This window comes from Gopherus evgoodei, chromosome 1 (genome assembly GCF_007399415.2).
Source record: "Gopherus evgoodei ecotype Sinaloan lineage chromosome 1, rGopEvg1_v1.p, whole genome shotgun sequence".
Taxonomy (NCBI): Eukaryota; Metazoa; Chordata; order Testudines; family Testudinidae; genus Gopherus; species Gopherus evgoodei.
Window position 1 is genome coordinate 239,653,438 of NC_044322.1, and position 17,855 is coordinate 239,671,292.

The window sequence follows — 17,855 nt, forward strand, 5'->3', positions numbered from 1 at the left end:
AGTCTGATTTGTCTTGCATGCCCCCAAGTTTCAGATAACTTAAAAACTACTAGCTTACAAAATCAGACATAGTGTGCTGTGATACTTTTTGTATTTTTATTACTGAAAAAATGCTGACTTTCTCATTTTTTACCATATAATTATAAATCAGTTGGAATATAAATATTGTACTTACATTTCAGTGTATAGTATATAGAGCAGTCTAAACAAGTCATTGTCTGAAATTTTAATTTGTCCTCGTTTTGCTAATACTTTTTTATTTAGCCTATTGTAAAACTAGGCAAATACCTAGATGAGTCGATGTACCTGCTGGAAGATCTCTGCGTACCTCCAGGAGTACGCATACCCTTGGTTGAGAACCACAGATCTAGACTGTCCTTGACAGATGTTTGTTCAACCTGTTCTTATAAACCTCCAGTGATGGGAATTCTACAACCTCCCTTGGAACCTTATCTCACAGCTTAACTTCCCTTAGTTCAAAAGTTTTTGGGTTTTTTTTCCTAATAGTTTACTTACATCTCCCTGGCTTCAGATTAAGCCCGTTACTTCTTGTCCTACCTTCACTGGACTTGGAGAACAGTTTATCATAGTCCTCTTTATAACAGCCCTTAATATATTTCAAGACTGTTATCAGGTCCCTCCTCAGTCTTCTTTTCTTAAGATTAAACATGCCTAGTTTTTTTTTTTTTTAACCTTTCCACATAGGTCAGGTTTTCTAAACCATTTATCATTTTTGTTGCTCTGGAGTCCTCTGGACTCTCTCTCCAGTTTGTCTACATCTTTCCTAAAGTGTGGCACCCAGAATTGGATGCAATATTCCAGCTGAAGCTTCACCAGCGCTAAGCAGAGTGGGACAATTACTTCCATCTAACACCCGTTAGTACACCCCATATTAGCCTTTTCCATAACTGTATCACATTGTTGACTCATCCAATTTGTGATCCACTGTAAACCCCAGATCCTTTTCAGTAGTACTACTAGCTAGCCAGTTATCCCACATTTTGAAGTTGTGCATTTGATTTTTCCTCTGCAAGTGTAGTACTTTGTACTTGTCTTCAGTGAATTTCATCTTGTTGATTTCAGACCAAGTCTCTGATTTGTCAAGGTCATTTTGAATTTTAATTGTGTCCTCCAAAAATGTTTGCAGCCCCTTCCAGCTTGGTGTCATTTGTAGAGTTTATAAGCATACTCTCCGCTCCATAATCCAATTAATTAATGAAAATATTGACTAGTACCAGACCTAGGACTGACACCTTGGGACCCCACTAGATACTCCCTCCCAATTTGGTAGCGAACCATTGATAACTGCTTTGAACTTTCAACTGTTTATGCACCCACCTTATTAATTTCATCTAGACCACATTTCCCTAGTTTGCTTATGAGACTGTCATCTATTACTCCGTCAAAAACCTTAGTAAAATCAAGAGCTACAGCTTCCCTCCTATCCACTGGGCCAGTAACCTTGCCAAAGAAGGCTTGGCATGGCACGATTTGTTTTTGACTAATCCATATTGACTATTTCTTAACACTGTTATTGTTTAGGTGCTTACAAATTCATTGTTTAATAATTTGTTTTAGTATCTTGACAGGTTTTGAAGTTAGGCTGACTAGTCTGTAATTCTTCGGGTCCTCTTTGTTCCCCGTATTTTAAATAGGTAATATGTTTTCCCTTCAGTCCTTTGGGACCTCCCCTCTCCTCAGTGAGTTCTCAAAGATCATTGCTAATGATTTTGAGATTGCATCTGCTAGTTCCTAAAGTACATTATGAATTTCAATAGGCCCTGCCAACTTGAATACATCTAATTTATCTAAATATTGTTTTTCCTGTTTTAGCTTGCACTCCTTCCCCTTGTTAACATTAATTGTGTTGAGAATCTGGTCACCATTCACCTTTTTAGTGAAGACAGAAGCAAAATATGTATTAAACACATCAGCCTTCCTCAGGTCATCAGTTATTAGCTCTTCCTTCCCCGTTAAGTAATGGACCTAGACTTTTCAGTGTCATCCTCTTGTATTTAAAGAACCTCTTCTTTATTTTATGTCCCTTGCTAGGTATAACTCACTTTGTGCTTTAGCCTTTCTGATTTTTCTCCCATTTTGTCTCGTTTGTTACCCCTTTGCCTTTTGTAGGCTTGTCTTCTAATATTGAATAAATGGCTAAGGGGAATGTTACTCATAGAACTTTCCCATGTAGACAAGACCTATCAGTTACACAATTATGATGCTTGCTTTTATTCTGGTATAAGAGTGGCTTTTTTGGCTTAGGTTAAACCCTTTCCCAAGTGACAAAGGCCCTCTTATACAGGAATGTGTGTATGTGTGTGGCTGGGGCAGGAGAAGGAAATTACACCAGTATAACTATATTTGTTTAAATTCACATCTTACCTTATACTTGTAAATACTGGTATATCTTTCCTATGTAGACAACCCCATAGCTCAATTGGTAAGGGGTCTAATCTTGAAGTGTTTAACATCCGCTGCTCTCATTGCCTTCACTTGGAAGCTGCAGGCTCTTGGTACCTCAGAATTGGGCCCAAGGTTAACAGATCTTGAGGCTGTCCCTATGTAACAAAACTGTCCTAGGACAATTTTCACCTGTTCAACTGACTTTAAAATAGAACTCTCTCTTTTTGGATTCTCAGATCTCTGTTTAGCTTGTCTGACAGCCATGTCTCATTCCTTATTGAGTTTGGGTATATGAATTTGTGTATTACAGAAAATTAAGGCAAAAACTTGTTTTTGGTTTTAACTCTTTTAATGAAACAGTTCCCTTTAATCTTTATTTTTAACAGATTTATTTTAAAGGGGTCCATCCAAAGTTCCCCGATGGAGGGAAGATGTCTCAATATTTAGACAGCTTGAAATTAGGGGATACCATTGACTTCAGAGGTCCCAGTGGATTACTTGTCTACAAGGGAAAAGGCAAGACTGATTTTGGAAATATTGTGTCCAGAATAACAAGCACAGAAAATCTTATGTAATTGTGATGCATTCTAATGTAGGAGTAGTGATCACTAACTTTTATACGGGTTCTGGCCTTTCCTACACACCAGTTGAACCACTTGAACTGTATTGGGGTACTTAGAGAAGTATACTTGCTCTAGAGTGCATGAGTGCTGTTGTTGTAAACGTGCATATTATAGGAAGGGGGAATAAGGTCTTAGCTACATTACAAGGTTTGCTGGTAGTACAGACACAGCTCTATTCCCAAGAGTGCGTTTGCTGGTAGAACTTGTGTGTTTCCCTGAGTGAAATAAACTATAGCAGCAAAAGTACATTTATGCCACTATGACTGTGTTTCACTAAGGCTTTTGCTGGCATAGAAATGTTGCCTCCAAATCACAGCCCTAACCAGCATTGCTATACTGGCAGAAGTTTTCTCGTGTAAGTCTGGTATAAGTTACACCAGGATAAAGCAAAAGACGGTTACTCACCTTTGTAACTGTTGTTCTTCGAGATGTGTTGCTCATATCCATTCCAATTAGGTGTGCGCGCGCTGCGTGCACGTTCGTCGGAGACTTTTTACCCTAGCAACACACGGTGGGCCAGCAGGTCGCCCCCTGGAGTGGCGCCGGTTTGGCGCCTGATATATACCCCTGCTGGCCCGCCCGCTCCTCAGTTCCTTCTTGCCGGCTACTCCGACAGAGGGGAAGGCGGGCGGGTGTGGAATGGATATGAGCAACACATCTCGAAGAACAACAGTTACAAAGGTGAGTAACCGTCTTTTCTTCTTCTTCGAGTGCTTGCTCATATCCATTCCAATTAGGTGATTCCCAAGCCTTACCTAGGCGGTGGGGTCGGAGCGAGACGTTGCAGACTGTAAAACTGCTGCGCCGAAAGCGGCATCATCTCTAGCTTGCTGGACCAGTGCATAGTGTGATGCGAAGGTGTGCACAGAAGACCAGGTGGCCGCACGGCAGATTTCCTGTATGGGGACATGAGCCAAAAACGTGGCCGACGAAGCCTGAGCCCTTGTAGAATGGGCGGTAAGGGCCCCCGTTGGCACGTGGGCCAAGTCGTAACATGTCCTGATGCAGGACGTGACCCAGGATGCGATACGCTAGGAGGAGATTGCCATGCCTCTCATGCGTTCCACTACTGCCACAAACAATTGTGGTGAGCGTCGGAAGGGTTTAGTTCTCTCAATATAGAACGCGAGAGCCCTTCGGACATCCAAGGAATGGAGCTGTTGCTCTCTTCGGGATGAATGCGGCTTTGGGTAAAAGACTGGCAGGAAGACGTCTTGGTTAATATGGAAGGCGGAGACGACCTTAGGGAGGAATGCTGGGTGCGGTCGCAGCTGTACCTTGTCCTTATGGAACACCGTATACGGAGGGTCCACGGTTAGAGCCCGAAGCTCCGAGACTCGCCGAGCCGACATGATAGCGACTAAGAAGGCCACTTTCCAGGACAGGTACAGCAGCGAGCATGTGGCTACGGGTTTGAAGGGGGGCCCCATGAGCCTAGTCAAGACAAGGTTCAGGTCCCAAGTAGGGGTAGGCCGTTTGACCTGAGGGTATAGCCGCTCCAGGCCCTTGATGAATCTTGACACCATAGGGTGGGAAAACACGGACTTGCCAGCCTCGCCTGGATGGAAGGTGGATATAGCCGCGAGATGGATGCGCAGAGAGGAGATCGCCAAGCCCTGCTGCTTGAGAGACCACACGTAGTCCAAAATGGTGGGGACTAGCACGGAGAGTGGGTCGTGGCCGTGCTGGTTGCACCAGCAGCAGAAGCGTTTCCATTTCGCTAGGTAGGCTGAACGTGTGGAAGGCTTCCTGCTGCCCAAAAACACTTGTTGTACTGCATCAGAACAGCGCAACTCGGACTGGCTTAACCAGCCAGGAGCCATGCAGACAGATGGAGGGACTGTAGATCCGGATGGCGCATCCTGCCGAAGTCCTGTGTGATCAGATCTGGCCAAAGAGGTAGGGCAATTGGATTCGCCAGGGACAGGTCGAGCAGCATGGTGTACCAAGGCTGCTGTGGCCAAGCCGGAGCGATCAGGATGAGACGGGCCTTGTCTCTCTGGACCTTGATCAGGACTCGGTGGACGAGAGGGAAGGGTGGAAAGGCGTAGCAAAGACGTCCCGTCCACGGAATGAGGAACGCGTCCGACAGGGAGCCCGGGGAGCGACCCTGTAGAGAGCAAAACACCTGGCATTTCCTGTTCGATCTGGAGGAGAACAGATCTATCTGGGGAAACCCCCACCTCCGGAAAACGACAGAGGACGTCCGGATGGACGGACCATTCGTGGGACAGAAAGGATCTGCTCAGGTGATCCGCAAGGGTGTTTCGCACTCCCGGGAGAAAGGAGGCCACTAGATGAATAGAGTGGGCTGTGCAAAAGTCCCACAGACGTATTGCTTCCTGACACAGCGGGGAGGACCAGGTCCTGCCCTGCTTGTTGATGTAATACATGGCCGTTGTGTTGTCTGTGAATACCGCGACACAACGGCCGTGCAAATGGCGTTGGAATGTCTGGCATGCTAGGCGAACTGCCCGCAGCTCCCGCACATTGATGTGAAGAGTCAACTCTCTCTGTGACCATAGACCCTGTGTACGCAGGGTCCCCAGGTGTGCACCCTAGCCCAGCGATGACGCGTCCGTCGTCAAGGATACTGAGGGCTGAGGGGCATGAAACGGCAGGCCCGCACACACTTGGGAGGGCGTTGTCCACCAGTCTAGGGAACCGAGAACATTCGGTGGAATCGTTATGATTGTGTCTATGGCGTCCCTGCCCGGTTGATAGACCGATGCGAGCCAGGTCTGCAGCGGGCGCATGCGAAGTCTTGCATGCTTGGTGACGAAGGTGCATGCGGCCATGTGTCCCAGGAGAGCGAGGCACGTTCGAGCAGACATGGTCGGGAAGGCCTGTAGGCTTGTGACCATGGACACTATGGCTCGGAATTGGTGCCGGGGGAGGCTGGCCGTTGCGAGGTTGGAGTCCAGCACTGCCCCGATGAACTCTATGCTCTGCGTGGGCACCAGAGTGGACTTGTCCGGGTTGATGGTCAAGCCTAGACTCGCAAACAGCTCTGTGATGATGGTGATGTGCCCGGTCACCTGCGCCTCCGACGTGCCTCGAATGAGCCAGTCGTCGAGGTAAGGGAAGACATGGATACGACGACGGTGCAGGGCAGCGGCGATGACCGCCATACATTTGGTGAACACCTGGGGGGCTGAGGAGAGCCCAAAGGGGAGGACCGTGAACTGGTAGTGGTCCTGATTTACCACAAAGGGAAGATACCGCCTGTGCGGGGGAAAGATTGCAATGTGGAAGTATGCGTCCTTCATGTCGAGAGCGGCGTACCAATCTCCGGGATCCAGGGAGGGAATGATGGATCCTAAGGTTACCATGTGGAACTTGAACTTTTTGATGAATTTGTTCAGGCCTCGCAGGTCCAGGATGGGTCGAAGGCCCCCTTTTGACTTGGGGATTAAGAAGTACCAGGAATAAAACCCCTTGCCCCTTAGCTCCCTTGGCACCTCCTCTATAGCTCCAATAAGCAGGAGCTTGTGAACCTCCTGGATGATAAGTTGCTCATGAGAGGGGTCCCTGAAGAGGGACGAGGAGGGAGGATGGGAGGGCGGTGGAGAAATAAACTGAAGATGGTAACCAAACTGCACCGTGCGCAGGACCCAACCATCCGAGGTTAGCTGGGACCATGACGGCAGGAAGGGGCGGAGGCAGTTGAGGAAATGAAGTGGATCCAGGGAAGGGATTGGTAAGCTGCTCTCGGGCGCACCTTCAAAAGTTCGCCTTGGGTCCCTGCGGTGGTTTGTCGGACCCGGAAGTATTACCCCTTTGAGGACCTGGCTGACGTCTACGGTTCGGCTGACCTCGCCTCCGGTTGAAATCTTGTCTGGGGCGAGACAGGGGGTAAGTGCGCTGATGGTAGGGGCGGAATGGCCTTCTCTGAGTCTGGGGCATGTGCATTCCCAGTGAGCGCATGATGACTCGGTTATCCTTCAGGCTCTGTAGCCTGGGATCTGTCTTCTCAGAGAAAAGGCCCTGCCCATCGAATGGCAGGTCCTGAATCGTGTGCTGTAGCTCTGGCGGTAGTCCGGAAGACTGCAGCCACGATATACGGCGCATGGCTATGCCCATGCCAGTGTTCTTGCTGCCGAATCTGCGGCATCTAAGGACGCTTGTAGCGAGGTCCTGGCGACCCTCCTGCCCTCTTCCAGGAGAGATGAAAATTCCTGGTGTGAGTCCTGGGGAAGCAGCTCCGTAAATTTGCCGACAGCCTCCCATGTGTTGTGGCTGTAACGGCTCAGGAGGGCTTGCTGGTTCGCCACACGGAGCTGAAGGCCTCCCGCGGAATAAACCTTGCGGCCCAGCAAGTCCATGCGCCTGGCTTCCCTGGATTTTGGCGCAGGAGCTTGTTGGCCGTTGCGTTCCCGCTCATTGACTGACTGTACCACCAAGGAGCAGGGAGCAGGGTGTACATAGAGGTACTCATACCCCTTGGATGGTACCATATATTTCCTTTCCACTCCACGGGCAGTGGTGGAATGGAGGCTGGAGACTGCCAGATGGTGTCCGCCTTCGCCTGGATCGACTTGATGAAGGGGAGGGCTACCCTGGCTGGTGCCTCCGCAGAAAGGATGCTTACCACCGGGTCCTCCACTTCCGGGACTTCCTCGACAGGAAGGTTTATGTTCTGGGCAACTCGCCTCAGAAGGTTCTGGTGTGCCCGGAGATCAATTGGCGGGGGCCCTGATGAATATGGGCCCGCTACCGCCCCATCTGGGGATGAGGAAGAAGACACCCGGGAGGAGTGGTTCCTGAACGGAAGCCTCATCCAGAGGGACCTCCACTTCTCGAGCATCCTGCTGCGCCAGGGGATCCATAGGGACTTCCTCCATACCTGGGGGGGGGGGGGGGCTGACCGTGGCCTCTGGTGCACGATGCTCCGATTGGCCGGAGCGAGCGGGGCCCGAAGGTTCGCCCTGGGCTTGGTGGTATGCCCAGGGCATCCAAAAGGACCATTGTGGTGGTCCCTGGTCCGGGTGGGCCTGCACATCCGAACCCCCGTAAGAGGTGCTGTCCATCCGGGAAGAAGCGGACGAGTGCCTTGAAGGCCATGGAGGAGTCGTCGATGACTGCGTCAGGCCTCTGCGCACCCCAACGTCGCTGCGCGGTGCCAGCGAGCGGTACCGGGAGTCATGGTGGTACCTCGATCTGGACCGGGACCTGCTACCAGCTCGGTGCCGGGAGGTTGACCGGTGCCGTACGCTCCCGTGCCGGGATTGGCTGCGGTAGGAACGTCAGTGCCACGATCTAGACTGGTGCCGAGAGTGGTACGACGGTGACCGGGATCTGGAACGGTGCCGCGAGTACGACCGGTGCCGCAGGTAGCGGTCTCGGGACTGCGAGCGGCGTCTGGATCTCAAGCGGCGACGCTGAGTGGTCCCTCGATCTGGAACGGGACCGATGCCCAGTAGTGCCCGGCGAATGTGGCCGCACCATGGCGGGCTTGCCCATCGATTGGAGAACCCGCACTGGCGGTGCCGGGGGTTGGGGCAGCTCGGGCTCTGTCATGGCGATGAGGTCGCGTGCAACGGAGAAGGTCTCCAGCGTGGAGGGCGCGACGAGCTCAACCGCTGTTCTCACTGGGGAGCTGAGATGAACCGGACCCAACTGTCCCTGAGGAGCCGGAGTCGACGGTGCGACGACGCTCGGTGCCGCGGTGGATGACGGTGCCGGGAGGTCAGGTTTGGAGGCACGCTCAGACTGCGGTGCAGTTGTAGGCACCGCAGGAGCCCTGTGCTTCTTGCTCCTCGGAGAGGGAGCGGTGCCGGCTAGGGTGCCAGGCCAGTGCCGAGCGGGAAGTTGAAGCCTTTGCCGGTGCCGGGTGGTCCGGAGCGGAGGCGACACTTTGCCCCGGTGCCGGAGTTGGTGCCGACGGTGGGGGAGTCAGTGCTGCCTCCATCAGGATCTGCTTCAGGTGACTGTCCCGCTCCTTCTTGGTTCGGGGCTTGAACGCCTTGCAGATCCGGCACTTGTCCACAAGGTGGGACTCGCCTAGGCACCTCAGGCAGGAGTTGTGCGGATCTCCCGTGGGCATCGGCCGATGACAGGCCGCACAAGGCTTAAAGCCGGGTGAACCGGGCATGGGCCCCGGCACCGCGGGGAGGAAAAGGGGGTGAACCCCCGATCCTCTGTATAACTATTTACAACTACACTTAACTAACTTTATAACTACAACTATTTACTATAATAACAGAACTATATACACTATACTGTAGAAGAGTGAAACGCTAGGGAGGTGGAGAACAGCTAGCCGTGCTCCACAGTTCTAACGACCGACACGGGCGGTAAGAAGGAACTGAGGAGCGGGCGGGCCAGCAGGGGTATATATCGGGCGCCATACCGGCGCCACTCCAGGGGGTGACCTGCTGGCCCACCGAGTGTTGCTAGGGTAAAAAGTCTCCAACGAACATGCACGTGGTGCGCGCACACCTAATTGGAATGGATATGAGCAAGCACTCGAAGAAGAACTTTTACATACTGTTAATTGTGCCCACAGCAGGGATCGTACTATATTGGCAAAAAATAGCACACCTAACTGGCATAGTTATACTGATACAAAACTGTGTATAGACCAGGCCTGACCGACTCAATTCCTAGCAAAGAGCCAGTAGCTGTGTTAGGATCCCATCTGCATGACAGTTAATAATGGTTAAACTTGGTTACTTTGTCCAGGCCTCTATGAATGTGGCAGTGTAGACGAGTGGATTCACCCCTGCGATGCATCCTGCTGGTGACTTCTGGGACTTAGCTCATTCTAGCTCTGGAGCGCCCTCTGCAGGCTGATGAGCCACCTGTCCTCTGGCCCCCATGTCCCTCCCAGGACCCGGTGCCCTTGTACCTGGGGTGCTGCTCCTAGCAGTAATCCCCTCCGTCTTAGGGTCTCCCCTCCCTGGGGAACCCCCACCCACTATCCTCACCTCACCTCAGTATCAGGCTACTGCCAGTCATCATCTAGCCCCCACGCCCTGGGCAGACTGTAGTATCAGCCTGCTCATCACTGGCAAGGTTGGGTTTGACCTGCTGCCTTGGCCTACCCCTGGGCTGTCCTCTGCAACCCTCAGTACCTGTTGGCCTTGTGCTAGGCTGCTGCCGAGGGCTTTCCAGGCTGGAGCTCCCCAGCTTCTCTGCCTTTCCCCAGCCCTGTTCCACTCAGGTACCCTGTCTCCAGCTCCCTGCAGCCAGGCCCTTCTCCCACTACAGGCAGAGGGAGACTCTCTGTCTGTCCCTGGCTTCTCTGCCTTTAAAGGGCCAGCTGAGGCTGTTTGGGGAGTGGCCCCAGCTGCAGCCACTTCCCCTAATCAGCCCAGCCTAAAAGCTGCTTTCTCAAGCCACAGACCCCTCCCAGGGCTGTTTTTAAGCCCTTCAGGGCAGGAGCGGAGTAACCACTCTGCTACAAGCAGGAACATGTAATGTCATGGTTAAGAAATGGGTTTTATCCCAAGATAGAGCAGAAATGTTTGTAGCCTCTGTGGTGTGTCCACACTAGCCATCAGGAATCAATTAACTCTAGGTTTAAAAAAAAACAAACAAAACGCAACACAGTGAAGAGAAGCCCATAGAGCTCTTTTAAAACCTGGTCATGACCTTATTCGACTCCACCCACTGTTGTGGTCTTTGTGTAATTGCTGATGGACTGGATTTGTATTATAGTGTTTAGATACTTAATTTTAGTCAGGTTTCCTCCCCACAAATTGAGGTGTCTCTTAGACATAGTCCTTACATACAGAGAATGGATTGTGAGCTCTTGAGGGCAGGTTGATTTTGTCGGGAGGTGGAGGAGGGTCCTTGTCAGGCTGGGCTCCTGCTCCTTGATCAGGGCCACTAGACATTATTGAAATGCAAATCATGATAGCTTGATGTTGAGTAATGAGTCAAAAAATCTTGTCTAATTATAATACACTAGTAGCATTCATTTTTGATGCCTTTTAAAATGTTTAGCACTTTTTAAACATATCGGTTTGTCCTCACAATAGCCTTACGATAGCCAGATGGGAAAATGAGTGAAGAGGTGATTGCCCAGGGTCTGAGACAGTCACTATAAATCAGAATGAGAACTCAGGATTTGTGATCCCAGTCCTCTGTCTAAATTAGTGTTCAAGAGTACTCCCTAATATTTGTCTTTCCTCCTTTTTTCCAGGCACGTTTGCTATTCGTGCTGAGAAGAAATCTGAACCTGTTCTTAAAACAGTGAAATATGTTGGAATGATTGCAGGTGGAACTGGTATGTAAGAATGAAGTTTCATTCTTTGTGCACCTTGTTTCTGCCAGACTATTAGATATGTTGCTGGTGGCCAGTTTTAATTGCAGTTTTTTTTCAGGCATAACTCCTATGCTGCAGCTCATTCGCGCCATCATGAAGGACAAAGATGATCCCACGGTTTGTCAGCTGCTGTTTGCTAATCAGGTAACTCTTCTTTTCTTCTTGTGGCAAAGCATTAAAATTGTTCTTAAGTTTAAAAAAAAACAAAACCCAGGTATATGCAAACATCTCCTGAGACAGCACAGAACACAGGTACAATTCAGTATCATAAAACCCTAAGCTAAAAGTGAACAGAAACTATAAAAACAGCCACATGTGAGGCCATTGCAATGAGCACACTGTTCTCTACATTACTGCCTGCTAACTTTTGCCCTCACATCTAACCCTTCTGTTTTTTCCTGTGTCCTCTTGTTGTGTTCTTTATCCAGACTGTAAGAGTTTTTTGAGACAGGGATTCTTTCTTCTGTTTCTTTCTTTCCTGGAAGTGCTTAGCGCTTTTCTTTTTTCTTTTTTTTTCTTTTTTTTTTTGCGGGAAGCCCTTGTCAGAATTTTAAAGCTGCCCCATCTAGCAGCGGCATCATTTGCTCTCTTTAGTAATACCTCTCTTCCCTCCCGCCCAGGGGCATGGAACCAGGTTTGTGTAGGGAAGTATGAATCTGACTATTTTTGAACACAGGTGCAGTATAAACTTAATTGTGCCCAACAGATAACTGCAAAATGGAGGCGCGAGTGCCATGCCATTAGAAATAGCAGCTTACTTAGTGTAGAACCAGCACTACAGAAAGATATTTTCTGATCTATTGGGGGCCATATTCTACTCAGGCCGTTTTCAGATTTCAACTTCTCTGAAAGGTTGCGTTGTGTTATGCCACTACATGCTGTCTTTCTTTACAAAACTCCAATGAAGAGTCGATACCGGGAATCTTAATATGGTAGTAATAGAGCTGGTAAATGATACTCTCAATTTTAAAACAGGAAACCCTTGTTTATGAATGTCATGATTTAGCTAAGCTAAGCATTAGGCTTACAAAAGAGGAGAAACAGAGATAGGTGTTGTCCAGCACGATGGCTTAATTTGGATACAAATCTCTCTCCACAGTCTAGGAGGTAGGGATATAAGTTTGATAGGAAGTCTTCGTCCCATTTGGTTCTAGTAATCAAATATCCCCTAATTAAATGGTGTAGCAAACACTCTCCATTGGTGCTGAACAACTTGTCTCTTAAACCAAACCAGCCACTCTTACCCAGATAACATACTGTCACACGTACCAAAATGTATGAAGGGCAAGATTCTCAAAAGGTCATATTATAGGCACCTAAATAAAGTAACTAGATTCTTTTTTTAAAGGGCTCAACTCCCAGTGTTTTCAGAAGGAGTTGGTAGGTATTGAGTATTTCTGAAAATCTGGGCATAAATATCTAAGTACGTTGTATCAAGTTACACGAACCCAAACAAAAGCAGATGTGTGGGTTGACAGTGTATGATACTACAGACTATCCTCAGTGCTTCAACTTTATCTTGTATCCACTGAAGTTATTTTAGTCCTAGATGATGATGTAGAAATGAGAATAGTAGAAGCTGGTGATGGAAAAGACCTGTTGGGTCATCGAGTTCTCTGCAAATATAGGATTGACCTTATTGTACATTTATCAGAATTATGTCTAGCCTAGACTTGAATGTGCCCAGTGATGTCCCATTTCTCTTGGAAGTGCATTCCATAGACTAATGCATCTGACTGGTTTAGAAGTTTTTCCAGATGTTAAGCCTAAACTTTTCCCTCTTCTGTTTCGTCCCAGTATTTTACCACTCCAAATGCCTCTCCAGTCTTGGTTTTTACACTCTTGAAAAAACTGTCCTGGCCTGGTCATTATTTAGCCAATTAAAGGATAAAATGTCTCATTCTAAGGATAGTTCATACACTAAGTGCTTCCATAATTGGCTCCTTTGAATTTTTTCTCCCCTCTACCCGTGTACGCAGTCCTTTGCACCCTTAATCACTTTTGTTGCTCTTCTTTGAACTCTCTTCAGTCTGTCAATATATATTCCTAGTTTGGGGTACCCTGTATTCCAAGTATAGTCTTAACAAAACTTTGTACAGAGGACCTGCTATCTCCCTATTCTTGTTTGTGCACAACCAAAAATCGCATTGTAACATAACACTGAGTTGCAAATTCCTAGCTCCTCTGTCTGCTGTCACCTGTAAAATGTCCGTAATTTTTGCTGCTTTCCAGATTTATCCCTCAAATTAATCTGTGTTTAGGATTGTGCATATTTCTTGTAGAATCCCATTTTATTTCCTACCCATATTTGTAAACACTGTAGACCCTCTTGTATTATTTTTGTGTCCTCATGGGTGTTTTACACATTCATATACAATACTTACTGCTAATCTCACTGCATGCTGTTAGCCCCTTTTAGACCATTGAAAAAGTCTTCTAATGTCCAGTTCAGATGCCTGCCTTTATTAGTCAGATCCAGAAATAGCTTTCTTATAACCGATGCAGTTTCATGTTAGAAATAGGTGCCTTCACAGCAACAAGTGCTGATAAACTCCCTCCACAGTACCCAGTATATTACTTTCATTGGTGCCAAATTGCTGCGTGGCTGGGTAGAGTATGAAAGGATTAGCACTGCTTCATAATGTGAGGCTGAAAAGGAGATGGAAAAACTACCCTCAGAGTCTACTAGCATTATTTATACTATAGAGATATTGTGCAGTAATTTCCCAGGTTTTTTGAAAGCTGAATTGATACTGAAGACTGTTAATACAGCATTTCAGTTTTGTGGTGCTGCATCTAATAAACATGTAGTGCGGGGTGGTTTTGTCATTTAAAAAAAAGAAAAATCTAAATATATATTTATTCCTTTCCATGAGACAAGGTGTGGTTTTCAAAGATCAAGAAGCTGGGAAATCTGGGGTCTGTTTCTGACTCTGTCTCTGTCTCACTGAGTTATCTTAAACTTTGTGTCTCTCTCGCTAATATTGAGATGATAGCTACTGCACAGGAGTTTTGTGAGGCTTAATTTGTTACAGTTATGAGACTGGATGTGGGACTTTATTGAAAGAATAACTCCTTTCCTTTCCCTGCAGACTGAGAGAGACATCCTGTTACGTTCAGAACTGGAGGAAGTTCAGGTTCAACATCCAGAACGCTTTAAGCTTTGGTACACATTGGACAGAGCACCTGAGAGTAAGAACTAACATGCCACCCCTGTCAATGCACCAGATTACTAGTGCTGATGATTACAATTCTAGAATCCCCTCTAACTTTTTCATCACTTGTTAAGGCAACTAGATGCCTTCAGAGCTGACATGGTGACTTCTGTAGGAAGGAGCTTGGTAGCTAGTGCCTCCGAAGCTATGCAACTGGTCAGGAGAATGCTACTATGTAGTCCTCATCTTTGACTTCGGCAGCAAACATGAACAAGCGCCCCCCCCCCCCCACCTTCTGACTCTAGTTTCAGTATATTCTGAAGAAAGAAAAAAAGAGCGGTATTGACACAAGAATTGAGATGTGAGAACAAAGAGGCAATCTCATTCCCCTTTTTGGGGTCAGTGGTTTTGTGTGTTCAGTGCCAGCAGCAAGCTGGGGAACCCTGAATCCCTCTGTGAAAGGGTTAACACACTAAATACCTATATTCTCTTAAACAATGAATTAAGAAGGAAGGTCATATGGTACTAAACTGTGATGGGGGAAACTTGAGTTCTGTTCACAGCTCTGCCAAAAACTTCTACTTTTAGTAAATAACTTACTCTATTTCGGTTCCCCATCTTTAATATGAGGATAATACATTTATCCTCAACACTCTTGTGTTGTATTAATTACAGTCAAGGTGCTGAAATACTCTCTTATTCTGTGTCTAAGTTCCTGGCACAGTGGAGCCCTGTTCTTGGTTGGCCCATAATAAATAAGGGTGAGTGTTGTTATAAATCCTGTTTTTAATAAAATACCTTTTTTTTTCCCCCCCTTTCCATTCAGATTGGGATTATAGCCAGGGATTTGTGAGTCAAGACATGCTCAGAGAACACATGCCCCCTCCTCAAGATGATGTTCTAATCCTCATGTGCGGCCCTCCTCCAATGATCCAGTATGCTTGCTTACCTAACCTTGAAAAACTGGGATACACCAAGGACATGAGATTCTCCTACTAAAGAAGATTTAGCTGTGCTGTAGTGCGGAAAGAAAGCTGATGTAAGGAAAAGCATCTAGTTAACAGGGAACAAGACAAAGTATGCACACAAGTGGCTGGTGTACAGTGCTGGGAAGCTACATTTAGATTATAATCACTTAAATTTCTTAATGAGTTTGGAAGACAAGCCATCCGTTTTAGACTCAAATTTTAATTTTTACTGTTTTTGGTGTTGTGCGAAATTTTTGGCACAACACTAAAAACAAACAATTTAACCAGATTGCAGGTGCGTAGTAATGTGTGATGTTTCCCTTAACACATTCGTCAGAGAGACTCATTGACTACAATTCAATGTCAATTTTCAGCAGTAAAGCAGAATTTTTAAGGGAATGAAGAGGTCAGTTACATTGCTTAGCATTGTAATCACAGTGGTAACTAGTTACTTCCCAACACTGTGTATATTGGATAGCATACATGGTGTGAACTATGGCCACCTATGAGAAGGACACCTTTATTTACCTTACTATTGCCAAATCTTAATTATCTCAAAGCTTTTACAGTAGGTGGGTCAACAGTGGCTGCCTCTTACACAGTCATTTTGCAGAGGTGAAATCTGGTGGTTTATTGGTTATGACAGCTATGGTGTAAGATGTCAAACATAAATACACCTACTAGGAACATAATTTCTAGTTGTATTTTGGACTGACCTCACTTAAAGCAGATCTCTTCCAGCTGATCACCTTCATTTGCCATTGCCCTCCCAAGGACCTGAGATTAATTCCTGAAGGCAGGGGCTTTTGAATATAGAATGTTGAAGCAGTTATTTAAAGAGCTGAAGGTGCTAGACTAGGGGGGAGGTGTTCCCTCTGTAGATTTGACTACTTTTCAGAACTGCTCCTGCTGAGATTTCACTTGCAAATCTCTAGATGTACTAAAATCCCACTAGCAAAAACTACTCAATTTAAAGTAATACTCATTTAAATATTAGTCTCTTTTTGTACATTTATTTCTCTGCTAAGTTACTAAGCATTTATTTCTTTAAGTTACTACCCTACATACAGTGATCAAGTAAAACTCCATTGAGAATTTTGCCCAAAAAGGATGTGTAAAATTGAACTTGTCTGACAGCAACTTCATCTGTCTAGCCAAATCCAAAAGTGCTGGGTTGATTGTACCTAAACTGTGGATGTTTCCACACAGAATTTTTTACTTTCCAGCAATTGAGGTAGAAGCTGTCCTACAAGTTGTCAAAAATATAATTTCTTGTTTGAGTTGCTAAAATTGTTGGCTGAAAGATTATATTCTCTGGGCAGCAGTTGCATCTGACACTGAAAGAGTAAGTAATATTGATACTATAACCTCATAGTAATATGTATCTTTGTAATTTGGAGGACCTCCTCTTGTGCCTATGTACAGCTTTCTATTCTGCACTTAACAGGTGGAAAAGATAATATTCATTCTAGTTTTCTTCACATTTAGTAGCCTTGCTGCTGGGAGATTTGTCAATGTGTGCTTCTGACAGTCTGAAACTTGGGCTTCGGTAGAACTGTACTGCATCTTCTGAGTACAACTGAGGTGTTCCTGCTACTAAATTAAATCTGTCTTTGGAGCAGGCACTAGGTACAAGTTTAAAGTAAAGCATTGGTGTTGCTTATATCTCTAGGGGACAAACATACTCAGATTTTTTCTTTTATGAGCAACTCTCTAGCTGGTTAATCTCAAGCTGTTTTGTATTACTTATCATACGTATTCACTTACTGGCTTTTTCAAAATGTTTGTGCAAGAAATAAAATATTGTGCTGATTGTCATTTTATGTAAGTATTAACTTTGCAAAGCCACCTATGTAGGTACATGGATAAAGAACTTGCTACCTCTTAATAAAATCCTACCATGGGTGGGAAAACGACTAATTGCAAAACAAAGTTTAAAAAGAAACAACAAACAAACCTATTCTTACCCAACTGCTTATCTGTTTCCTTAGCTAGATGCATGGAAGAATAATTTTTCTGTAATCAAAACCATATTGTATTTCCTGACTTCAGTAGCAGCAGAGACCCCTTCAAAATCAAAAAGGGATATTTATGTAAGAATCTTCCATACCTGCCTTAGATATGTAACTATTAAAAGCAGCATTTGCAAATATTTTATTACAGTGTGATGGGATCATAGTTCTTTCATAGTATTTTCCCCATACTTACTTAAGCTGAGATCTGTTGGCAAATTACTACAAGGTGAGTCACTATGCTTCTTTGAGATATTGCCCCCTATGCATGTGCCACTACTTGCCCTCTCCCTGACTCTGCTGTAGAGAAGGAACTGAGGAGAGGTTAGCCCTCATGGCACAGTGCTACAGAAGTTCTCCTATTAGCAGTGCATATACACCTAGAGTGGAGCTCCCATCAGGACACTACTCAGCACATG

The 17,855-nt window shown here is 46.3% G+C and overlaps 1 protein-coding gene across 2 annotated transcripts in view; it reads left to right on the forward strand.

Moving 5' to 3' along the window:
- The window catches only part of LOC115638692 (NADH-cytochrome b5 reductase 3), a 36,860-nt gene extending 19,618 nt beyond the window's left edge, over positions 1-17,242 (forward strand). For both annotated transcript variants that reach the window (XM_030540590.1, XM_030540601.1), the window contains 5 exons: positions 2,793-2,922; positions 11,179-11,262; positions 11,360-11,445; positions 14,394-14,493; positions 15,283-17,242. In XM_030540590.1, coding sequence (XP_030396450.1) covers positions 2,793-2,922; positions 11,179-11,262; positions 11,360-11,445; positions 14,394-14,493; positions 15,283-15,455 — 573 coding nt within the window. In that variant the 3' untranslated portion in view covers positions 15,456-17,242. The remainder of the gene's footprint in view (positions 1-2,792; positions 2,923-11,178; positions 11,263-11,359; positions 11,446-14,393; positions 14,494-15,282) is intronic.
- The last annotated feature ends 613 nt before the right edge of the window (positions 17,243-17,855 follow it).